The sequence below is a fragment of the Quercus robur genome, chromosome 9, assembly GCF_932294415.1.
Source record: "Quercus robur chromosome 9, dhQueRobu3.1, whole genome shotgun sequence".
NCBI lineage: Eukaryota > Viridiplantae > Streptophyta > Magnoliopsida > Fagales > Fagaceae > Quercus > Quercus robur.
In genome coordinates, this window is record NC_065542.1 from 1,805,768 (window position 1) to 1,831,934 (window position 26,167).

Below are 26,167 nucleotides of genomic sequence, written 5' to 3' on the forward strand. Positions count from 1 at the left end.
CTCCGTCTACCACATAGGAGGTTTCCGTCAGTGGGTTGACGACAGGGACCATTTTAAAAATGATTTTCTTTTTTTAGGGATGAAATTTGCAATGAAATCAATTTTGGGACCAAAATGTAAGGACTAAAAGTGCATTTTCGTCTATAAACTATAGAGACAAAAATAGTATTTTTCAAAATTTTATTTTATTTTTTTAAGCTCGTTTTGCTACGCCGAAAAACAAAAAAAAATACTGTCTCAAATGGTTAGTCTTTTATTTATTTTAATGCATCTCAAAAATATAGTCTTCTTTCAAAAGTTAAGAACTAAATTTCCTAATTTACTCTTTTACATTTTTATATATAAATGTCAACCATTTTTTCATTAGGGTTTAAATTAAGAGTCCAATTAATGAATACCCTTAAGACATTTATTAATGATTTATATTAAAAAAAATTAATACCATTTTTATGAGAAATAAAAAAAGTTATCAAAATATTAATTTTTTTCTTTTTCTCATAAAAACTTGAGAAATATTATGTTCATAATATTTTCATAACAAATCCTTAAAGTAATAGGTTGTTATCCATTGTTATGTTATAAATTCAAATTAGAATCAATAAAAATTTAACACCTATAGAAGTTCGTTAACTTTTTTCTTAAGTTAATGATAATTGTTTTGAAAATAGTATCCTTTTACTTAAAAGACAACACATTAAATTATGTTCTTTTAAAAAGTTAGACTTTCTAAACTTGACAAACAATTTGGGACAAAGATAGAATACAATAATATATACATAGTATTTTTTTTATACAAATTTTCAAATTTTTTGCAATGACTTGATCATTGTAAGAGTGGCCATAAAAGTATATTACATGAATTTCTCTATGAGTCATGAAGTATATTATATGAATTTCTTTCTGCACCAAAAAGAAGGGAAATGTTAACAGATACTTTCAGGACAATTGATAACAAACTATTTTAAGAAAATTTTTTATGGGAAAAGAAAAAAAAGTTAGTGTTTTGACAAATTTTTCTATTTTTCATAAAAGTTGTGGCAAAACTTTCCTTAAAAAAAATTGTTAATCATTGTTTTAAGGACACCCGTTAACATGACTAAAAAATAAATAAATAAAAAAACTTGGGTGGCAAATGTGAGAGACATGGTGCAAATTTACACGTTCAATTTTTTTCTCTAATAAGATATTTTTTTAAAAATTATTTACTAGAAATATGAAAGTAAATTTATTCAATTTATATATATATTTTTATTCTCTTATTACTCTTTTCAACAAAGTAAAGTTGTTTTCCATTTTATTGAAAATAAAAAATAAAAAAGTATTTCAACACTCGACTTTTTTATTTCTTGACAGGACAAGACAAGATAACATTTCTCCAACCAAATAAGACAAGACAAAACAAGACAAGGGAGTACAACTTTACGGAATTTAAAACTCTCTTGCTTGAAGTTGCATGAGTTTTTTACATGGCATTTTGAGTTTCACATGGCCTAGTGGACTGACAAATGTGTTGCCAGGTTGTGTAAAAAATGAGTTAGGTCAGTGTCATGTAAAGTGGTAAAATTTGTGTTATAACTCAGTCACATAGCGAATTGTGAATAATAATAAAGTGTTCCTATATGGATTTACAATCATACCCTACCAGGTTACCACTTACAACTCACTATGTAAAATTTTGGCACAAGTTATACTTCTTTACGTAACACCAGCACAACTTTGTAAAAATACCATGTGATTTGGTGGACTGTCATAGGGAATCTAAATTCGTGTTGGCCACTTGCCCGTCCTCGTTGGCTGGGAATATATATATATATATATTTTTAGAATAAAGTTGACTGGGAATCTTTTATTTTATTTTTAAAATAAAGTTGACTGGGAGCATGCCTCACAATTATATTTCATATTTGGTGGGCCGACAACATTTTTCCTGGAGACACCAAATTTACAGTGCATACAGCCATGGTTTTAAAAATCGATACGGTCAAAGAACCGAAATAGAGAGTGATTCTCGATTTTATGGTCGGATCAGGGTTGGACCGATGGTCGAACTGATGATGTCATAAATAATTAATTAATAATTATGAAATATAAATAAATAAATAAATAATTTTATAACTAATATTTTAACTAAAAAATTAAATTAAATAACAGTAAAACATTAAACCTTAACTTTAATTTATAAGAAATGATATGTTCACAATAGTTTTACAATATTTCTACAACAAATTCTAAGTGGTTAGTTGTTACTAATTGTTATTGTTAGGGAAAAAAAGTAATTTTAGTATTAAGTTCAAATTTGAACCAATAACAATTAACCACTTATGATTTGTTGTAAAAATATTGTAAATATAACATTTCTCTTTATTTATATATTAGACAGCCAAACTCAAGCCTACTATAAAAATTATTTTAGTTATTCTTTTATTTTTCAAATATCAACAAGTCACCTGTGAGTGATAATATCATTACCCATTACTTTTCCACCACATATCCCACCTTTAGTCCTTTACACGTTGATAATCCACCTACCACATATTTTGAAATCTTACATCCACACCTTGGTTAATTAAAAGCTTCGTACTGGTTTCTTCTTTTACTTTTCTCTCATTTCTCATCTCTTTGCCTTCAGTGCTCTCTCTCGGTCAATATATGTGCATCAGTGCATGTGCAAGTCTCCAAGAGTAGCAGCAAGATTTTTCTCATTCTTTTTATTCAGCCAAAAAAAAATACAAGAGCAGCAAGAAAAGCTCTTAAACTGAAGCGGACATTGTACCTGCGTGGCTGCATCTCTTTGGTTTGAGTTTCCTCAGTTCTTTTCAACTGTGTCAAGTCATAAATAGTAAATTTGATATTTTTGGTGTCAATGTGGGCATCTTAGGCTTCACAGCTTTAGACTTAACAACATTTTCAAAGTCAAAACCTCTCTTCTTCTTAAATCTGAAACAAAATCTCTTATTTATTTTTTTTTTTTTTGGGTCAGAAACACAGTGGCTGAAGGGTTTAAGAACAAGCTAAAAACCGGTTTAACCTTACCGGTTTCCGGTTTTTCAGTTAAACCGGCGGTTTTTCCGTTTTTTCCTTCATTTCCGTTTTTTAATAATAACCGGATCGGATTAAGGTCCGGTTCCCCATTGAACCGGTTGAACCGGCTGGTCCGGTCTGGTTTTTAAAACTATGCATACAGCATTTAGACTATAGAGACAAAATTAATACTTTTTTAATATTTTATTTTATTCTTTTAAGTCCGTACTCGAAATTTAGACTATGTCCAAAAATAAAATAAAATAAAATAATTTGTCTCAAATTGCTGTTCTTTTATTTATTTTGATGTGTTTCAAAATATTCTTCCTTAATAAGTTAAAACTAAATTTTCTAATTTACTTTTTTATTTTTAATGTCAATACTATTCTTTCACTAGAGTTTAAATTAAGGGAAATGTCATATCTATAATATTTTCACAATAAATCATACATGACAAATTATTACTGTAAGATTTTAAAAAGAATTTATGTGAGTCACATTTAAGTGATAAATGAAAATTCATGTATTAAGGATTTTATTTGTGAAAAACGTTATGGTGAATAACAATTTCTAAGTAACTCTCAATTGGTATAACTTATTTGGTTAATAAACACCTTGAAGTTACAAGTTTTAAACTTCTTGATGGAAGGAGGGTTATGAAATAAATCTTAATTTAAAAGGGTTCCTAGTCTAGCCTATGTATATAGTCTATCTCCATTAAAAATAAATATGTAAGGTAAATGCCATAGACTAGAAGACATTTTTTATAAATACGTTATCATATAGTGAGTCTTTTTATTCTTTAAACATTTAAACAACTATGGTTGAAGGTATGCTTATGTTTGTTTTGTTTCTGTTGCATTCTAAATTTTATCTTACCATTACGGGTTGTTGTTGTTGGTGGACAATTTAGTGATAGGTTTAAATTAGAATAATAACAACTTATAACCTACGATTTGTTGTGAAAATATTGTGAATGTAACACTTCTATTAAATTAAGAGGCCGATTAACTTTTCTAAAAAAAAAAAAAGTCCAATTAACAAATGCCCTTAGAGTATTTGTTAATGAACTTTAATTGTTTTTTTTTTTTCCCATAAAAACTTGAAAAATGTTATGTTTACAATATTTGTATAACATTTTCACAACAAATTCTTAAGTAGTAGATTGTTACTGGTTGTTATGTATTGACAAAAAAATAATTTGAGTTGTGGATTCAAATTAGAGCTAATAAAAACATACCACCTATGATTTTTTGTGAAAATATTGTAGACGTAGCTAGGGATGACAATTTTGCCCCGCCTTACTTGACTCGCCCATCCCCGTTTTACCCCATGTGAGTTTTCCCCGCCCCGTAAAGGTGGTGGGGCGGGGATGGGTTTAGACTTTTTACACCCACCCTGCCCCACCTCACCCTATGTTAATAAATGTTATAATTGTAATTTTTTTATATTCTAAAACCTCACTATTTAAACAAACATATCAATATTAGCATATTTTATTCTACTTAACATGGCTTTTTGCCTCTATTTTGTTATTTGTTGTACTACGAGATTTTTGTTTTTGTTGTGATGTTGTTTTGTTAAATACTTGGATAATATTATTCAATTTTTGCTAAAAATTAGTTTGATTTGATGGGATAAATTTAGTTGTAATTTTAAGTATAATTTTATTAATGAAACAAGTTTTATTGAAAAAATTTGTAATAGTTGTGGGGCAAATTAACAAAAAGTAGAGTTTTACGAGGTGGGATGGAGCTTCACCTGGCTCTAGGAATAGGGATGGGGTAAGAAGATTTTTCCCGTCATGCAAGGCAGGGTGAAAATGGAGTAAGAAAAAACCATGTGAGTCGAGGGTGAAGACCCCATCCTTTAGCCCTGCCCCACCCTGCCCCGCGTTTTTTAACTTTTCCCTTAAATTAATGATAATAATTTTGATTTTTTTTTTTTTACTTAAAAGACTACACATTAAATGATGATGTTCTTTTAAAAAAATGGACTAAAAAAAAAAAAAAAAAACCTTTAACGCATCAACTGAGAACTGCTCTATTTTGAAAAATTAGTTCAACAATGAAGGCTCATTCGAGCCAGTGTTTATCAACTGCTTCATGCATTTTTCTATACTTTTTAGAAATAAAAATGAGGATTTCAACCCTTAAAGTTTCTGTTGCAAATATTAGTTTTGCCATTAGAAATTGTTGAGGAAAGTTTAGTCTTTTTTTTGTGTGTGCAAATTTTCTAACTTTTAGTTTTTTTTTTGAAATAAACTAAATTTTAGTTATTTTAACACTCAAATGGTAAAGCAAGCTGGCTGTTAGTTTTTTCCTAAATAAATGTAAAAACGTGAAGCACTAATCTAAAAAATAATATAAAAGAAGCTGTGTGACAACAATAATTCAACAGGCAAGCAGTTGAAGCAAAAATCTTGAAGTTCAAAAAGTCAAGATTCTTCAGTCCATGACAACCCATTTGGGAAATTAAATAATAAGAGGAAAGCGCGAGGAAAAAGCCAAGTGAAGACTAAAAGAAGAAAGAAGTGGTCAACAAAGAAAGGGCTACTTCAAGTCTGTAGAAGTATACTCATTCTCTGTTTAGCTGAGAAGAAAGAAAAGGTTACTCATTCTCAAGTGAAGAGAGTGGAGAAAAGCCTTCTTTGTATCATTTCTCTTTTGCAATCCTCCCTATTTGTATTTCTTTATCACCTTCAATTGTAAACTCCTCTTGTAAAAGCTCTCGAAGTCTACAAGTTTCCTGAAGAATATATTCAATTGTAATTTTCAAGTAAGTTTATGTTTTAAAATATTTCATCACTTTATTTTGAGTATTTTAAATATTTAAAAGCATTAATTAGCATTTGTTTCTATATTTGATAATTGGGTCATGCTAACGGGTACCTTAGAGCGATGATTAACAATCCATTTTAGGAAAGTTTTGACACAATTTTTATGGAAAATGAAAAAAACTGTCAAAATATTAATTGATTTTTTTTTTCTTTTCCCATAAAAGCTTTCTTTAAATGGATTGTTAATCATTGCCTTAAAGGCATTCGATAGCATTGTCCTTGATAATTTAATCTTTTGGATCTCCTAAGTTCCTACATTTTTTTTAATAGGAAGGTTCCTGCATCTAACTTCAAATTGAATATCAGATGGTTTAAGTTTGGGTACCAATTTTCTAGGGAAGGTTGGAGCTGAAATTTTTATTTATTTATTTATTAATTTAAAGATATTGTAATTGTTGTTCAATTATGTCTATATCATATGTATGGATTATAAACGGAAGCATAGCCCAAGTCTATGGCTTGCCCCCTAAGGTTGACTCGACATATCTCGACATTAAACCGAACATTACCAAGCATGTGACGACTCTAGGAACGGTATCGAGCATAGCCGTGGACGAAAGGTAATGCCTTGGGGTAATCCGCCTGTCGAGCATGTCTCGGCGTTTGGTGCAAGTTCCAAGGATGTTATCTTAGGAGTGTGCAGTGGGTTCTATCTGGTTAGGAATATAGACAGAGAGGGACCCACTTGCTTAGGGAAGACCACCCTTCATGATGGCAAACCCACTAAAGGAAGGTTATAAAAGGGGGAAGAAGGGCGTGAGAAAGGGGTTGGAAAATTTGAGAGAGAGAAACATGAGAGTACTGAGGAATCGACGGGGTCTGGGGGAAACCGGTTAAAGGGGTCATCTCGAGCCTAGAGGTTGATTGAGCAAGAGCACAGGAGAGAGCGTTGCAGTCAGGATAAGCATGATACTCGGGTAGATTCGCATGCAACATCATCTAGAGAAGAGTGAACTGTGTCTTACGAGCCCAAGGACTTATCTTACAGTGATCGAGATCGTGAGTTGGAGAGCTTGCAGCGGCAAATCAAAGAGTTAGAGCTCGAGATGAGGGGTAGGCACCGAAGAAGGAATCTCAAGGAGACATCCTATAGGCATGACTCCACGACTGGGCACACCGAGGGATCATCCCACCAGGGACATTCTGGGCTATCAAGGGATAGATCAAATGAGTCTAGAGGCCGCATTTCACTATCGCCGAGGAGAGAAAGACGCGAACATCCCAACGTTGCCTTGGATGCCATGAGCCAAGCGCTTAGGAGAGTAGCCCGGTTACCCTTCTCTGAGGAAATAAAGCACACCGATATGCCAAGGAACTTTACTCTTCCACCGTTCACATGCTATGATGGCAAGACCAATCCAGTTGAGCATGTAAGCCACTTCACTCAACTCATGGCACTCTATTCTTGAACGATTTTCTTTTGTGTAAAGTGTTCCCTTCCAGCCTTGGGCCCATGACAATGAGGTGGTTTAATGGCCTAAAGAAGGGGTCCATTCACAACTTCAGGGAATTGATCCAAGCATTCGGAGCACACTTTGTGACATGCAACTGAGTCCCACAGGCCATCAATACCTTGTTATCTATGAAGATGGGAAGCGAGGAGACTCTCCGATCGTATGCAGACCAGTATTGGGAGTTGTACAACGAGATTAGAGAAGGCAACAAGCAGGTAGCTGCTAGTACCTTTAGGTTGGGGCTCCCCCAAGAATCCGAGTCAAGATACTCCTTTATTATGAGGCCTCCCGAAAACATGTACCAATTAATGAGACTGATTATAGATTATAAAAGGCTAAAGGATGACCAATTACAGGGTAAGGGAAAGGCTCCTATTGCTTTACAATACCAGAAGGAGCACCGATCTTGGGGTTTTCAACTAAGACCCCAAAGAGAACCAAAGGGATAAAAGCCCGATGGCAGAGCTGATGGGGTAAACGTGGCATTCAAAGAATCAATACACAAGATTTTGGAGAGAACAAAGCATGAAATCTTATTTTCGATGGCTCAGAAAGATGGGTGGGGATCCAGTCAGAAGGAACCAAAGTTTGTATTGTACGTATCACCAAGACAAGGGGCACAACACCAAACAATGTAGGATGTTCAAAGATTACTTGGAGCAGCTTGTCAGAGTTGGGCATTTTAGGGAGTATGTGGTCGGCCAGGGGGGGCACCATCGAACAGACGTTAGGAAGCCGAGGAATTTCCCTTCCTCCCCCCCCTCCTCCATCGGGATCATTGAGGTTATTCATGTAGCATTCATTAGAGTGAGTGCCAGTCGTCGGAGGGGGATCTGAGCATCACTCCCCAATAGGAGCTAGAGACGGTAGATCATCCCGAGAAAAGGCCCAGGTTGGCCAAAGAGAAAATAGCCTTTGATGACGACGATTTAGAGGGAACCACCCAATCGAAAATGCACTAGTTGTGACCCTCAGGATTGGGGGTTTCCTCATGATGATTGATCAGGGGAGCGGGGTAGAGATAATGTACCTAAATCTGTATAAAGGTTTGGGGTTGAAAGCTAAGAATCTCACGAAATATGATACTCCACTTTTGGGGTTTGACAAAAAAATGGTAATGCCAGATGGACAAATTACGATCCTAGTGGTAACCGAGAGAAAAGAGGTGATGGTGAATTTTGCAGTAGTGAATGCATTCTTGCTATACACAACAATCTTGGCGAGACTTTGGATCCATGCTATGGGCACTATGCCATTCACATTGCATGTGAAGGTGAAATTTCCCACTAAGTAGGGAATTGTGGTGGTAAAGGGGGACCAAAAAGCAGCCCATCAGTACTTGGTGGTTGCAATCAATCATGAGATCAAACAAAAAGAGTAAGCAGAGTTGGGTTCATTATAACAATTACAGTGCCCCGAGGAATCTAATAGGGTTGACAGTGCCAAGGAATTAACTGAGGTCCATATTTTGCCTTACAAGGATTGGTTTTTCCAGATAGGTAAGAGCCTCTCGATTGAAGATTGTGTGAAGATGCTGTTATCACTAGTCCAAAATTTGGATGTTTTTGCTTGGAGCCTGTATGAAGTGCTTGGTGTTGATCCAGAGTTCACAGTGCACAAATTGAATGTGGATCCCCTATTTCCACCTTAGAAGCAAAAGCTGAGGCTATCTAACAAACATAATATGGAAGCTATGAAAGAGAAAGTGGAGAAGTTGATGCAGGTTGGGGTTATCAAAGAGATGTTCTTTTCGGACTAGTTAGGTAACACCGTGGTGGTGAAGAATAAGAATGAGAAATTGAGAGTTTGTGTTGACTTTACTGACCTTAAACGAGCATGTCCCAAAGACCTATTTTCCATCCCGAAGATAGACCAGCTGGTGGATGCCACTTATGGTTTCCTGAGGATGAGCTTTTTGGTTGCCTTCCAAAGATATCACCAAATTGCCCTAGCGTTGGAAGACCAAGAGAAAACATCTTTCATCTCCTCTGAAGGCAACTACCATTATACGGTTATGCCTTTTAGCTTGATGAATGTTGGGATGACTTATTAATGGATGGTTGCGAGGATGTTTAGAGAATAGATTGGAAAGACTGTGGAAGTGTACATTGACGATATGGTGGTTAAGAGTAAGAAGCACGAAGAACACATTTTGAACTTAGTTGAAGTGTTTGAGATATTGAGGCATCACAAGTTACACCTCAACGTTGCTAAGTGTGCATTTAGGGTAGGGTCTGAAAAGTTCCTCGGGTATATGATAACATGCCGAGGAATCGAGGTCAACCCTGATTAAATTAGGGTAATTCAATAGCTCAATCCACCGAGCAATCTTAAGGAAGTGTAGAAGCTTACAGGGATGATAGAAGCCCTAAACCGATTTGTATCCAAATAAGCTGACAAATGCAAACCGTTCTTTTAGTTGCTCAAGAAGTGGTAAACGTTCCGGTGGACCAAAGAATGCGGCGGTGCTTTCCAAAGTTTGAAGCTCTATCTGCCCACCCTTCTATCCTGTCTAGCCCAGAACCTAATGAAAACTTATACATGTACCTAGCAGTGTTTGAGCATATGGTAAGTGTGGTGTTGATAAGGATCCGAGATGTGGTGTAGAGGCCTGTGTATTACATTAGCAAGACCCTAGTAGATTCAGAAACTTGATATTTTCCTTTGGAAAAGAGGGCACTAGCCTTGGTACATGCCACAAGAAAGCTACCCCATTACTTTCACGGGAAGAATAGCCAAGTGGGGGACAATGTTGGGATCTTTCGATGTTAGGTACAGGCCGAGAAATGCTATCAAGGGACAGGTACTGGCTGACTTTATAGCGGAATTCACCCTTCTAGTTGGCGACGAACATAAGGTCTGTCAAGTTACAGTTCAGTCATGGAAGGTGTATGTGGACAGGGTGTCCAATGCCTGCGGGGCTAGGATAGGAATCGTGTTGGAATCTCCCGAATGTATAAAACTAGAACGTTTGCTTACATTGGGTTTCCCGACCTCCAACAATGAAGCTGAATATAAAGCATTGGTGGCCAAACTCCGAGTAGCCATGAAGTTAGGTGTTGTGGAGTTGGAGGTTTATTCATATTCACGGTTGGTGGTGAGCCAAGTTGAAGGGATTTTTGAAGCGAGGGACCCCAGAATGGCAAAATACCTGAAGCTAGTACAGTCACTGCAAGCAAGTTTTGGGTTGGTGAAGGTATCTCTGATTTCTAGAGGGAGTAACAGTCATGCGGATTCCTTAGCCACTCTAGCTTCATCCATGAGAGATTGTATACCTCGGATTATCTTAGTAGAGTCGTTGGAGCTCCAGAGTATAGATCATTCGCACTGCGTAGCTGCAACCTCAACTGCCTCTCCAAGCTGGATGGACCCCAATATCTCATTCATCTTTGACGAAACACTCCTGAGTGAAAAGAAGGAAGCCGAGACGATACAAAGAAATTCAGCCAGGTTTTGGCTATCAGCTGAGAAAGGACTATACTGACAATCTTTTAGGGGACCTTGCCTATTGTGTGTGCACCCAAAGACCGCGATATGACTCCTTGCCGAATTGCTTGAAGGGGTTTGTGGGAGCCACACTGGTGGTCGGTTGTTGGCCCATTGAGTGATGACACAGGGATTTTGGCGGCTAAGTATGCAAAGAGATGCCATGGAATATGTTAAGAAATGTGACTAATGATAGAGGCATGCATCAAACATCCATTAGCCCGGAGGGATTCTTAATCCAATCTCTATTCCATGGCCTTTCGCTCAATTGAGGCTAAATATTGTGGGCCCATTCCCTCGAGCCACGGGTAATAGGAGGTTTGTTATAGTAGCGATTAATTATTTTACCAAATGGGCAGAAGTTGAGGCTTTGGCAAACATCCATTATGTTGATGTAAAGAAGTTCGTCTGGAAGAACATTGTCACTAGGTTTGGGATACTGAAAGCCCTGGTCTCAGACAACATACTACAATTCGATAGAAAGGCATATAGAAAGTACTATAGTGACCTCGGGATTAAAAACATGTATTCGTCACCGGCATATCCTTAGAGCAATGGTTAGGCCGAAGCCACGAACAAAGCTATTGTCAATGGACTGAAATAGAGGTTAGATAGTGCTAGAGGGGAGTGGGCCGAAGAATTACCCCTTGTGTTGTGGGCTTACTGGACCACATATAGGAGGTCCACAAGGGAAACCCCATTTTCCATGACATTTGGAATAGAAGTAGTGATACCCATGGAAGTTGGCTTGTTGAGCATGAGAACTACAGATTTTTCCTCGAGCACAAACAACACGTCCATGACCGATCAACTAGACTTCCTGGAAGAGAATAGAGAAATAACGTCTATTAAGTACTAAGTTGTAAAAAATTCAAAGAAAAACTCTATGCTATGAAAGAAAGATCACACCCCTAGACTCCTTTCCCCCACCTAACGCTCCATCTCGAATGGAACAATGAAGTCCATTGTGCCAGTTCCCTGAGATTATTAGGTAGTCCTCGTTCAGGCCTTTGTTAGTTTTAGGAAGACAAAATATCAACTTGATGGGAGAGTTCCTAGTTCGAAGGTAGTACCTAGAGCCAGAGCTGTCATGACAGTTGTATACCCAGTTAATGTCGTGGTGGGTAAGGTTGATACCCATCTTTTGTTTAGCCAAGCTACGCTATTAACTACTTTGAAAAGGTCAGAGGAACATTAGGTAGGACAAATCCTAATGAATAACAAAAAATCCCTCATGACCTTATCTATGGGAATCCTCATTCCACCTTTTATGAAGTCAATCATCGAAATGACCATAACCCCCATTGGCCTTTTCATGTATTGTTCCCCCACTTCACAGTGTTCTATAGAGACATTAGGGGGAATGCCATATTTGGTTTTAAAGGACTTGCTTTTCTCGGGAGTATCTACTAAGTTAGCAAACCTACACATCCTAAGGAGAGTAAAAATAGAAGAAAAACTAAAGGAAAAACTCTAATGACCAAGGATCAAAGGAGGTGCAAGAAACTTACAGAATTGGGAGCACAACTCCTCGGTCAACTTTTTTTGGGTTTAAGAGACTTCTTTGAAGGTGAGAATGAGCCCCAACCACCCCTTTATATATGTGGAGAAGGGGCGGCAATTTTCTTGCTTGTTCACTAAAAAGAAACAGCTCGGCCAATCTTCATCTCATTATAGAACGTGGGGAACACGTAGCTGCCTGTAACATTAAATATAGCATTAGCAAGCTGAAACGTCAGGAACATGCAGAGCCATTTGGAAAGCCACACTTATGTGTGAAAATACGATGCACGTGTTAGAACCCTTGCTCCTTACCAAAACCCTACGTCCTCGAATATACAAGGAAGTGGAGTTTTGGGGTTATTATGGGGGGTTTGAGTGTGGCACACTTGTCAAAACAGGCCCGAGGAGTGACCAGGTCCGACCACCTTCAAACTAGGCTTGGCCCAGCTGAGATACCTAGTTTGACTGACGAACAAGTAAACTCGAGGAATACCTCACACCTAAGGAGGCACCGCAAAGGTTGTCACGTGGAAGACGAGGGGGTAGCCACCTGAATTAAGAGCTAGAGAATCACAGAAGGCTATAGTGACAGATGTAGGTGAGAGAGAAAGGAAGCTTACTAATAAAACAACCATCACCTTTGCATTAAATACACTGCAACAACCTAGCTTGCCACATTAATGGCAGAATGACACTTGAAAAGTGCCCACACAACCTGTATCTTGTTCAACCACCATCAGCAAGGCAAAGATGGGACAAGTATCTAAGGGAAGATTAGCAGCCCTCCAAGTGAAAGGTTGAGATGGGAACCAGGTGGTTATAAAAGGGTAAAGATCCCAAGTGAATAGGGATTGGAAAAACAAAAACTCAAACTCAGAATATAAATTGTAAAGTTCTCTCAAGTGTAAAAGTGATCCTCGGCCATCTTGAGGAGAAAGATAAATAAGAAATTTGATCTTTTTCTATGTCCTTATTGTTGATAAATCATGGATTCATCCCTTTTCTTTTATTTTCCAAGTTGTTAAGTCAAGAAGACCAAGCGTTGGCCCGCATATTCATTTCTAAAAATAAATTGTATTGGGCCTAAATCAAAACCTTAAATTAGAGCTTAGGTTTCTCGGTTTTTATCCCATACATCTACGATTCTAATTTTGACAACTATGCAATTGAGGTTGAGTTAGCGTTAATTTTGATTTTTTTTCCCTTTCTAATTCTAATATTTGTAAGTGTAAGGGTATTTCATGAGGAATAAATAAAGGTCTTTTATCTTTTCACTTAGTGGAATCACTGCATTTAAAGTATTAAAATTTTCCATTTTCTCTCATTCGTCAATTATTGTATGATTGTATTGGCTGTAATTGACATTGCAATGCTTTTATTATCAGTAATACTTATTGATTGAAAAGAAAAAAAAGGTCAAATTGTTTGATCAATTAATGATAGAGGAATAAAAATCTACCATCATACTTTGAGTGTTATATTTTATGTTCCACCAATTGCATATTGTTACATTTTTTTAAAAATATATTTTTATTTAAATCAAACACATTACATACTATAATTGATGGAGTATAAAGTGAAACACTAAAAATTGGACATAACATGGAAATTTTTGTTCAAAATGAGAATTTTCAAAACAATTAAAATAAACTGGTCCCTCATGGAAAATGACTTTATGGTTTCTTAATATAGAAATAATAAATTGAGGAAAATTGAAATGTAAATTGTAAAGCATCTCTTTCATTAAAAAAAAAAAAAAATGTAAAGCATCTCTTAAACATGGCAAATCAAAGAAATGTATTAAACTTCATCTTGTTAATGATTTAATCATCACTTGAACAAGTATGTATATATATTTGCGAAAATTTATATTTTTGTCAATGTCTTTTAATATCTTGACTTCGATTATTATAAAGTTAGTAATAATCTGTTCAAAGGTGTTAATTGTGTAGTCAGATAAGAATGATATTTCTTTAGAAAGATTCAATTATTTTGTTTTGAAAGAACTAAAAAAGCCAAAATTTTCTATTTTATTTTCCGATTATCAGTTATTTCATTTTAGTCCTTTTATAACCATTTAATTTGGTACCCTCACCTTCCCTTACCATTATTATGCAATTAAAAAAAAAAAAAAAAAAAAAAAAAAAAGGGACTATAAGGAAAATTCCTTCATTCATTTTAACTTTTACCTTGATTCTTATGCCGTAGGTCTGTGTGTGGTGAGCAACAAGTCAGAGCATGGCCCTCTATTTCTCTTCCTTCATCTCTATTCTCCAAGTTCCAACTTATATGATTGGAAGAAGGGGAGCCTAACAAATTCAGCAATAGAGCTAGGAGGGAGTTTGAAAGCGAAAATGGACTCGGCTATAGTACAACACTTGATTGACAATATCCTTTCAGCTGTTGCAACAGAAGCGTCGCTGTTAACGGGGGTTCGAGATGCAATTGAAGATGTCCAGCATGAGTTGACGAGAATGCGATCTTTTTTAATAGATGCAGATAAAAGGGGAGCAAGCAGTGCCGGAGAGGAAACTTCGCTGACACAAGTGAAGAACACAGCATATGATGTTGAAGATGTTATTGATATGTTCATGTATCACATCAATAGCCACCACATTGGGGGTCGATTTGCTTGGTTCCTTCACCGCACAATTTATATTCCAGAGACTCTTTGCGTGAGGCATAAAATAGCCAGCAAGTTACAGAAAATCAATAATACAATCAAGACCATTTCAGAGTTAAATCAGAAATATCATGGTGAGCACATAGAGCGGAGCAGTTCAGAAGATAGTCTCAAATGGGTTGTGCGGCATGCTGAATCATCTTTGTTTGTTGAAGAAGATGAACTTGTAGGGGTCAAAGATAAAAGAAAACAATTAAAGACGTGGTTGAAGGATAGAGAACAACAGACTGTCATTTCAATCCTCGGGATGGGAGGATCTGGCAAGACCACCCTAGTTGCCAGCACCTACAACAGTGACGCTGTAAAGACACATTTTGATTGCTATGCATGGATCACTGTCTCCCAAACATATGATGTAGAAGACTTACTGAGGAGCATGATTAAGGAATTCTATGAGTCAAGGAAGGAAACAAATCCATCAGACTTGAGTTCCATGAACTACAGACTGTTAGTAGAAATGCTGGTGAGCTACTTAGAGAAGAAGTCGTATCTTCTTGTCCTAGATGATGTTTGGGACACAAATGTCTTGGACGAACTAAAAGTATCACTTCGAGAGAGATATCCTGGGAGCAAAATCAAGAACAAATTCTGGAGCAAATCCAGGAGCAAAATCATCCTTACAACTCGTAAAGATGATGTAGCTGGCCATCCTTTTATTGGTATACCTTATGTTCATCATATTCAATTGCTAGAACCGGAAGAGGCGTGGGAACTCTTTTGCAAGAAAGCATTCTTAAGCAGTCCAAACAGAAGCTGTCCGCCAGAACTTGAATCTTTTTCTAAAAAACTTGTGGGAAAATGCCAAGGCCTACCTCTTGCTATAGTGGCTTTGGGCAGTCTTATGTACTCCAAGAATACGTCTCAATGGAATCAAATTCATAGTAGCTTGAATTGGGATCTAAGTAAAACTCCTGAGCTAGAAGCAGTGAAGAGCATTTTGTTGCCTAGTTTCAACGATTTACCATATCAATTGAAGCATTGTTTCTTATATTGCTCTATTTTACCTGAAGATCATGAGATTCGAAGAAAAAGGCTCATTAAGCTATGGATGGCAGAAGGATTTGTGGAAAAAGTTGAAGGGTCCACTCTAGAAGAAGTAGCAGATAGCTATCTAGTAAAACTCACTTTCAGGAACATGCTTCAAGTTGTAAAGAGGAATGAATTTGGAAGGCCACAGAGATGTAAAATGCATGATCTTTTGTGAGAGCTTGCTCTATCAATATCAGCCAAAGAAAAGTTCGGTGTTGTACATGATGGAGGAGAAGAAATGAAAGTGTTAGAAATTGGGCTGGTTTTGGTCCAACCCATAAACCATGGCCCATGGATCGTCCACATGGGTTATCTGATAAGTGAGTTTAAATTTGAACTTAACAGATATTGATATGAGTTATCAATATCAGTAGTGGAGTCATTTAAATTTAAAAGATGAGATCTTTTAGGGATCACATATATCTGATAGTAGGTGAATCCCTACTAGTATTTAAATACTTCTACATCAGTCAGATAGTGGTTAGACACAGTGAGAAAAACATACGTATAGTTTTGAGTGCTCTCTCAAAATAAGCCGTCTCTCTGGGACATCATCTATTGTTCCCTAGAATTTGGAGCGTGGAAATTAGGAGAGACTCTAGTAGCCTTTCCTGCGACTTGGAGGTGTTCCACAAAGGAGATCGTGAGGAGTTCGTAAAGCAAGCAAAGTTAAAGATCCGGCAATTTGGTGATCTGCTCCACCAAAGGTATGTGTCTACATGACATCTAGTAAAGTATATATTTATTCAACATTGGTATCAGAGCCAGGTTTTATGCTTGTTTTCACTCTTGAATGATGCCATGATCTCTTAAATATATAATCCCATATGCATGCTAAAATTAAAAGTTTAAGTAATTTTTAATTTTTTCAGATCTGTAATTTTTTTTTAATTTTTCAGATCTGTATTTTTTTTTAATTTTTCAGATCTGTAATTTTTTTTTAGGCATGTTATGGCATGTAGAGAGAGAAATAAAAAGCTGTAATTTTTTATTGTTTACATGAAATCTGAAATTTACAGGCTTATTTTAACCCATTAAATCTGGTTTAATGTCAAATATTTTTTAATGATTTGAAAGTACATTCCATAAGCTTTAAAACGACAGTTTACATGCTTAATTTAGACTTTAAATGAGAAAGTTATGGTCTTTTAAAGATTATGGTTGTATTTGATAAAATCTGAAAATTTGATGTCTAACGTGGAAGAGGATGAACAACAAAGTGAAAATTGTTTTGTAATAGTGTACCGTGCGGGCTCCACTAACCACTATTTGTTTGAGTGGTTATCTAATATAATAATAATAAAATATTAGAGCCCCACGTTGCTTTCACCACAAAAAAGGGGAGCCCCACGTTGATGTTAGTGACTTAGTGTGTTAGTTACACTAGAACACTATTCTTGTTTCATATACACACAAATATAAGGGCCCCACACTACTTTATTAGTTACACCTTGATAAAGATAATGTGCATATCACGTTGGTGTATCACATATTGTTGTTGTTTCCTTCAACAAGGAAACTGTGCAAGTGATAAGCCACATGCAAGTGGCTGTGTGGGTTTGTAATATTGTTTACAAACAGTGGGTTTTTTTAATTTATATATATATTTTTAATTTATAGTAAAACTATATATATTCTTAATTTTGTTTAGACCACATTTTTTCTAATGTGACATATGTGTAGTTGTAGTGGCAATTTTTTTTTTAACTGTGATGTTAAAATATAATTGTGATAACATGAGAAAATTGTGAAATTAGTTTTCTAATTTTCTGTATAATTATGCATGGTTTTAATCTTTGAATTAATTTATGATGTCTTTTTAACATATTGTGATATGATTGAATTGATATTATATGAATGCATTATGTGATGAATATGTATCCAAAGGGTTTATGAAACTCTTTGGCTCATCTCTATAGTTAAAGATTGTATTGGTAATTTATGCAACATGTATATTTTTATTTATTTATTGATGGATAAGACAATTTTGAAATTATTTGGTAACGTGACATCCCCAATTTTTTTTAATTACAAATAGAATCTTTGTAGTAGCATACTTGAGTATGTAATTTTTTTTTTGGGCCAATGTTTTTTGGCAAATTTTTGGGCCATTGTTTTTGGCAATGTAATTTTAAGGCTATGTAATTTAATTTTGGAAGCCATGTAAGGGGATGTGTTTCACGATTACCTATAATTTTGTCTTAGCATGTTGTATGAAATTACCAATAGGGCTTATAGTGGAGCCCATGCACAATGTGTTGTGCACAAAAATGTATGGACACATGTTATATGTATGATTTAATATGTGTATGGTGTGATGCTTTATTCTTCACAAAATTTTATTTAAAAATCAATTAGATGTGTTATTCCAATTTACATAGTGAGAGATGATTATGAGCTTAGCGAAATTTTCGATCTTACTATGTAGAAAGGAATATCATGGTCTAGTTGGATTTTTTTTTTTTGGAAATAAAATCTAAAAATGTATGTGCTAATGTCAACTTGTGTAATGAATGTAGTGAACATGGCCACTAAGAATGTAGTTGCTGATCTAACTAAGGGTGAGAAACTAGATGGAACCAACTATGATATGTGGCATAGAAAAATTCAATATCTGCTTAATGAACAAGAGGTCCTTGAAACCCTAACCAATGTGATGATGCAACCTGAAAATGGGAATACTGCCCAACATCGCCGTGACTTAGAGGCCTATGAGTCTTGGGTTAAGAAAGATCGTTGTGCATGCTTCACTATGCTGAGTAGCATGCACAATGATCTTATTGGGGAGTTTGAGAACTACCCAAATGCCCAAGAGATGTGGAACCAGCTTAAGATTGCCTTTGGAGGGACTTCAGCAACTAGGTTGCGGGCTCTTACTTTGAAGTTTGAGCAATATGTTATGGATTCAAAACATAGCATAGCTGAACATCTAAGGACAATGTCAGCATTGATCCGTGACCTAAAGGCTGCTGGTAATAATCTCTCTGATGAACAACAGGTCACAGCGGTGATACGTTCACTGCCTGAACCTACTTGGGGGCAAATGAAGCTTGTTTTGACACATAGTGAGAATATCAAGACTTTTGCTGATATTTCTCGTCATCTCGAGCTTGAGGCAGAGCGCATGGGGGTGCACCAAAACACCCTCCTTGTCGCCCAATCTGGGCAGCGGAAGGCATTCAGGCCTAAACGCAAAGGACAAGGGAGGAATGCCAAAGGAGTTGGTAACCTTGGGCCTAAAGAAGGCAAGATAGCAAAGCGCCAAAAGGGCAAGCGTGCTAAGAAGGACAAGGCAAAGATCAAGTGCTACAACTGTGGTAAGAAGGGTCACTTCGCTCGTGAGTGCACTGAGCCGAAGAAGGTATCCATTCTTAACAACTCTGCTATTACTTATGTTTGTACACATGTTTTTGTTGCTCATACTATTCCTGGGTGGATTGTAGATTCAGGAGCAACCAAACATATAGCCAGAGATAGAGTTGGGTGTGTGGATTACAAAAGGATACCAACAGGCACACAGTACGTTATTTTGGGTAACGGAGCTCAAGAAAAAGTCATAGGAGTTGGAACCTACCAACTCAAATTGCGTCTGGGACGTACGTTACTTCTTCATGATGTGCTTCATGCACCTGGTGTCTAATGTAATCTATTTTCAGTACTTACTATGCTTAGACTTGGATTTAGTTTCTGTTTTGATGGTCCTCAGTTGGATTTTTATTTAAATAAAACCTTGTATGGACATGGTTATTTATCTAATAATTTCTTTATGTTGGATTTAGATCATTCCTCCTTTTCTTTCATTGCTCATAATGATGATATTTCTGATTCTGTAATGTGGCATGCTAGACTTGGACACATAGGAAAAGATAGATTGGCTAGACTAGCTAGAGAAGGCCTATTGGGGTCTATCACTAATGTAAGCCTACCTATGTGTGAACCTTGTCTAGCTGGAAAGGCCTGTAGGAAGCCTTTTGGTAAGGCTCCTAGGGCAACTCATCCTTTGGAATTAGTCCATTCAGACATATGTGGACCTATGAATGTTAAGGCACGCCATGGCGCCTCTTATTTTCTCACATTTATAGATGACTATTCACGTTTCAGTTATGTCTATCTGATTTCTCATTGCTTTGAAGCATTAGATTGCTTTAAGCGCTTTGTGGCAGAGGTTGAGAATCAGAAAGAAAGGAACCTAAAGGTTTTTCGAACTGATAGGGGTCGTGAATATTTGTCTAAACAGTTTCAGGAACTGTGTGAGGAAAAAGGGATACGTAGGCAATTGACGATTCCTGGTACTCCACAACAAAATGGTGTTGCAGAGAGAAGGAATCGTACTCTATTAGAGATGGTTAGATCGATGATGGCGCAAGCCAACCTTCCAATTTCGTTTTGGGGGGATGCATTGATGACTGCTGCCTACATCCTTAACCGTGTGCCTTCTAAGTCAGTTCCCACAACACCATATGAGTTATGGACTGGTGCAAAACCCAATTTGAAGAACTTGCGGCCTTGGGGTTGTGCAGGTTTTGTTCACAGTACTTCCCATAAGTATGGGAAATTGGGTCCTAGAGCAAGTAAGAAAATCTTTATAAGATATTCAAAAAGCTCAAAGGGGTATGTAATGTATGGTGAACATTCTGATGGTGGAATGACTGAGATAGAGTCTCGTGATGTCAACTTCATTGAAGATGATTTTCCAAGCATCAATGAAGCAAAACAAGATCTTCAGCTTTATGAGCTGCAAGAACTTGAAGGTGTCATACCATCTTTGGGCGAGGGTGGAGAATCACAACTTCATCCTGAAATCGCCAAAGATAATGGGAGTGATTTTGCTCCTAGTGGGAGCAAACCACTAGATAGTGACACACAAGGATCCAAGGTACGTAGAAGTAAACGTGGAACTATTCCTCGTCGTCATTTTGAGATTGAGGGGGAATCTTTTATATGTGATTCACTGGACCTTGATGAGCCTGCTTCCTATGAGGAAGCATTAGCTTCACCTACTTCACATGAATGGATAGTTGCCATGAGGGATGAGATGGATTCTATGGCAAAGAATCAAGTTTGGGAGTTGGTTGACCTTCCACCTGGGCGCAAGACCATTGGAAACAAGTGGGTCTTAAAAATAAAGCGCAAGGCAGATGGATCGATTGACAAATATAAGGCTCGTCTCGTGGCGAAAGGCTATACCCAAAGAGAAGGGATAGACTATGAAGAGACTTTCTCCCCAGTAGTGAGATTTGTCTCTATTCGCCTTATTCTGGCTATTGTTGCACATTTGGATTTGGAACTCTTCCAAATGGATGTAAAGACTGCATTTCTCAATGGAGAACTAGACGAGGAGATCTATATGGATCAACCTATTGGCTTTGAGGTCAAGGAACAAGGGCGCAAAGTGTGCCGCCTTAAACGTTCCATTTATGGCCTAAAGCAAGCATCTAGACAATGGTATTTCAAATTTCATAAGGCTATTATTTCGATTGGTTTCGAAATGATGGAAGAAGACCATTGTGTGTATGTCAAACGATCAGGAAAGAGTTTACTTATCCTGTCTTTGTATGTGGATGACATTTTGTTGGCTGGAAATGACATGGAGATGATTGTCACCACCAAAAGGTGGTTGTCCTCTATTTTTGAAATAAAGGACATGGGAGAGGCTAATTATGTGCTTGGAGTTAAGATCTTCAGGGATCGCTCAAAGAAGATTCTTGGTTTGTCTCAAGAAACTTACATAAAGATGATCTTAGAGCGATTCCGTATGCATAATTCCAAACCCATAGACACTCCAATTGAGAAGGGACATACATTAAGCCTTGAAGATTGCCCTAAATCAGAAAAGGAAAAGAGAGAAATGGCAAGAGTTCCCTATGCAAGTGCAGTTGGAAGTCTGATGTATGCTATGTTGTGTACTCGACCAGACATCTGTTTTGCAGTTGGTATGGTTAGTCGTTATCAAAGTAATCCAGGACCTGTTCATTGGCAAGCAGTTAAGAGGATTTTTCGATACCTTCGTGGGACATCGGATCTCATTCTTTGCTATCAGGGTGGAGATTTGAGATTGAGAGGATATTCTGATGCTGACTGGGCCAGTGATAGAGATGAGCGCAAGTCCACTACAGGTTATGCATTTCTACTTAGTGGTGCAGCTATCTCTTGGTGTAGTAAGAAACAGTCTTGCATTGCTTTATCCACAATGGAGTCTGAGTATGTTGCTTGTTCAGCAGCAGCACAAGAAGCTGTTTGGTTAAAGAGATTTTTCCAAAGCCTAAGGGTGACATCTCTTGCAGATGAAGCTGTAAAGATGTATTGTGATAATATGGCAGCCTTGTCTCATGCTAAAGATCCTAAGTATCATAGCAAAAGCAAACACATACAGACTCGTTATAACTACATTCGTCTTGCTATTACACAAGGAGAGGTGATCCTCCAACATATCTCCACTAGCAGGATGGTGGCTGATCCACTTACTAAAGCCATTGCTAGAGATGTCTTTCAGGCTCATGTTAGGAGTTTGGGACTTTGTAGGATTTGATATGTTTTTTGGATACCTTATGGACATTTATGTTTATTCATACTTTATGCAATAATGATGTTATTCATTTTGATTCATCTTGTGATGTAATTGATATTGTATACTGAGCACACGTTATTTGAGAATATGTCACCAGGCTTAGATCGGTCTACTCATATAGACGATCACCCTAGCGCTTGAGTAGCGAGTAGGATGAGACATAGTGATCACTTTGTTTTTTCTGTAAATCAAGTAAGTGATCATCTTGATGCTTAGGGAGGCGTGCAAGATAATATAATGAATGTCGCCTTAGCTAGGCTAAGATGAGACTTATGGGAGTCGCACTTGAAGTGTATCCACAACTTCATGAAGCCTGAATAAAGCCAAATGTGAGATCTTGGACAGGAACTTGATGTGTAACTGTGCTGAGAAACTCAGGTTGGTTGCTTTTGTGGCAATTGGACTAAGATTTGTACGGTGTTTGAGTGTGACAAGCCCAGTTGAGTGGGAGCTCCACCGTAGCATACAAATTATACTGTATGTGCTATAGCCGACCAATTAAGGGAGTGATTGGATAGATCCCTACTCCGTCACTATGTGAGCCCTAGTCGACCATTATATGGTCCATTCTGTGCCCTTTTTCAACCTAGAACTATGTCATGAAGTGAATGTTTGATGTCGCTACTTTAGCATGTCATCTCAGGGCCATGATATATATGGTCTCGCAGAGCATGTCTAGGAAAGTGGTCAAGTGTAAATGAATTGACATGAGTGTCTGGGGAAGATTAGTTAGAACACACCATTTATTTTATGGCTCATAGCCCGGGCGATTATGAGGAATTTGTTTTTCAACATAGTCATGAGCATATTATATGGTATAGGATCAAGTGTTGTTTTGAGTTTTGAACTCATGAGGGATTAAAGAAACTTGATCGGGTGTGATCAAATAATCTGGGGCATAGACAAGATACAATGAGTGATGTACTATGTTAGTTTAGATGGTGACTTAATATAGTACTCCTACCCTACACCTTCTCGTCAGGTCGCACACTCCATTTTTCTGTATAAAGAGAGGATTGGACAAAAGATTGAGAGGAGCTAGTTCTGACTGTAGTACCCAATGTGAACGAGTGGGAGATGTTAGAAATTGGGCTGGTTTTGGTCCAACCCATAAACCATGGCCCATGGATCGTCCACATGGGTTATCTGATAAGTGAGTTTAAATTTGAACTTAACAGATATTGATATGAGTTATCAATATCAGTAGTAGAGTCATTTAAATTTAAAAGATGAGATCTTTTAGGGATCACATATATCTGATAGTAAGTGAATCCCTACTAGTATTTAAATACTCCTACATCAGTCAGATAGTGGTTAGACACAGTGAGAAAAACATACGTATAGTTTTGAGTGCTCTCTCAAAATAAGCCGTCTCTCTGGGACATCATCTATTGTTCCCTAGAATTTGGAGCGTGGAAATTAGGAGAGACTCTAGTAGCCTTTCCTGCGACTTGGAGGTGTTCCACAAAGGAGATCGTGAGGAGTTCGTAAAGCAAGCAAAGTTAAAGATCCGGCAATTTGGTGATCTGCTCCACCAAAGGTATGTGTCTACATGACATCTAGTAAAGTATATATTTATTCAACAGAAAGAATGCAGAGCACGCCGCATTTCAATTCACAAAACAGATGGAGAACTCAAATCATTTACAAATATGTCAAAGATTCGCTCTTTTCTTGTTTTTAACAAGACGTTGAAAACATTGCCTTTAGGAAGTAAAATGTTAAGGGTTCTAGATTTGGAGGATGCCCCCATTGATGGATTGCCTGATGAAGTATTTCAATTATTCAACTTAAGATATTTGAATTTAAGGGGAACCTTACTTAAGAAGCTCCCAAATTCTATAGGAAAGCTCCTTAATCTTGAAACCTTGGACATTGGGGACACACAAATAAAGACCCTTCCTCGTGGAATAGGAAAGTTGCAAAAGTTGCGGCATCTAATTATGTACTATCGCTACATTGAAAACTCGAATGACTTTAAATGTTTTACAGGGATGCAAGTACCATCAAATATCACTCAGTTAAAGAATTTGCAAACTATGGGTACTATTGAAGCAGATGATGACTTGATAAGAAAAATTCGAAGCATGACCCAATTGACCACATTCGGTATTTCAAAAGTGAAAGCAGCAAATGAGACGGATTTATGTATCTCAATTCAAAACATGACATGTCTTAGGAGCTTGGGTATCATGGTAACTAATGAGGAGGAAACTCTCGGAATGGATGCACTCTCATCTCCTCCTCCCAACCTTCGAAAGCTTATTTTGACTGGAAAACTGGAGAAGGTGCCACAATGGTTTTGTTCACTTCAAAGCCTCACAAATTTGCAATTGCATTGGACAAGACTAGAAGAAGATCTACTCCCTTACATCGCTGCTTTGCCCCATCTGGGACTTCTTTTACTTATTAATGCCTATGTTGGACAACAGCTATGTTTCAGTACAGGCTTTCTTAAGCTTACAAGATTGGAGATTCGTAATTTGCCTCCACTGAATGAGATAATAATAGAAAAAGGGGTGATGCCAAATCTAAAATCCCTAGAAATTGATAGCTGCATGGAGTTAAAGACAGTGCCCAAGGGCATTGAATACCTTAAAAATCTTCGACAACTGGATTTGAAATCTGTCTCAATGGAACTTAAAAATCGCATTGAGAGAGAAGGAAGATTAGATTTTCCAAAGGTGAAGCACATCCCAAAGGTGTACATCTGGTAGTAATTTGGAATGTTGAAAGAAGGTACGTTCTCATGTCTATCTGCTCTTCTTCTTATTTTTATCTTTAAATGAATGGTCATTGCATTTATTTTATCTTTTATCCTTAAAAATAAATAAAAAATAAAAAAATTGCATCATTTAAGCTATTTTACTAATAAATTTTGTATACGTTTGTAACAAGCTTGATTTATATTATATTATTAATTCACTTTGAAAAGGAACTAATGTTTTTTGACATGATAAATAAGTAATCTTTTCTTACAATTAATATTAATTTATCGCATCTCTGTATTTATTTATTTATGTTATCTGTGGTAGAATCAGGCTCACTAATTCTTTCTACTGCTTCATTGCTTGTAGATTTTTTTAGCTACCATCTTGGCATAGGCACATCAAGTTCCTCGAAAAAGATAGAATTAGTTTTAGGGTCTGACTTTTAATGTTGTGTTTATATATGTATTAAGGTGTATATGCATGTATGTTAGTGTGTTTGCAGATGCTTTCTATATGTGGGTATGCCAAGCTCACCATATGTTCGAAGGAAAGTCCTTTGTGGACATTGTGTGATTGGTAGATACAAGATATTGATTTATGTAACTTTTGCTCGATTTTTCATTATGTGTCTTTCATATATATTAATTTTCAATTTTATGTACAGAGGTTTCTTAGATTTGGTTTGGTTATGATGTCTTATTTGTGGTTTGGACCATGTATTGTCTGTTTTAGTAAGCCACACGTTAGCCTGTGATTTATTTACATATAAATATTTTTGTTTCAAACTTCCAAGTGCTTACTTTGTTTCTCATCAACTTTTTTTTTTTTTTTTTTTTGACATAGATAATAGGATGTTTGAACGATAAGTGCTCA

At 36.7% G+C, this 26,167-nt stretch overlaps 3 protein-coding genes across 7 annotated transcripts in view; all 3 read left to right on the forward strand.

Moving 5' to 3' along the window:
* Positions 1 to 26,167, forward strand: part of LOC126700181 (disease resistance protein RPM1-like) — an 83,943-nt gene that overhangs the window by 37,420 nt on the left and 20,356 nt on the right. The gene's annotated exons all lie outside the window — the stretch shown is intronic.
* On the forward strand, positions 14,651 to 16,251 carry LOC126700183 (disease resistance protein RPM1-like). Its single transcript, XM_050398226.1, has one exon. The coding sequence runs from the start codon at positions 14,658 to 14,660 to the stop codon at positions 16,188 to 16,190; it is 1,533 nt and encodes a 510-aa protein (XP_050254183.1). The 5' UTR covers positions 14,651 to 14,657; the 3' UTR covers positions 16,191 to 16,251.
* LOC126700184 (disease resistance protein RPM1-like) overlaps positions 24,175 to 26,167 on the forward strand; it is a 42,033-nt gene continuing 40,040 nt past the window's right edge. For both annotated transcript variants that reach the window (XM_050398228.1, XM_050398229.1), the window contains exon 1: positions 24,175 to 25,322. In XM_050398228.1, coding sequence (XP_050254185.1) covers positions 24,236 to 25,300 — 1,065 coding nt within the window. In that variant the 5' untranslated portion in view covers positions 24,175 to 24,235 and the 3' untranslated portion in view covers positions 25,301 to 25,322. The remainder of the gene's footprint in view (positions 25,323 to 26,167) is intronic.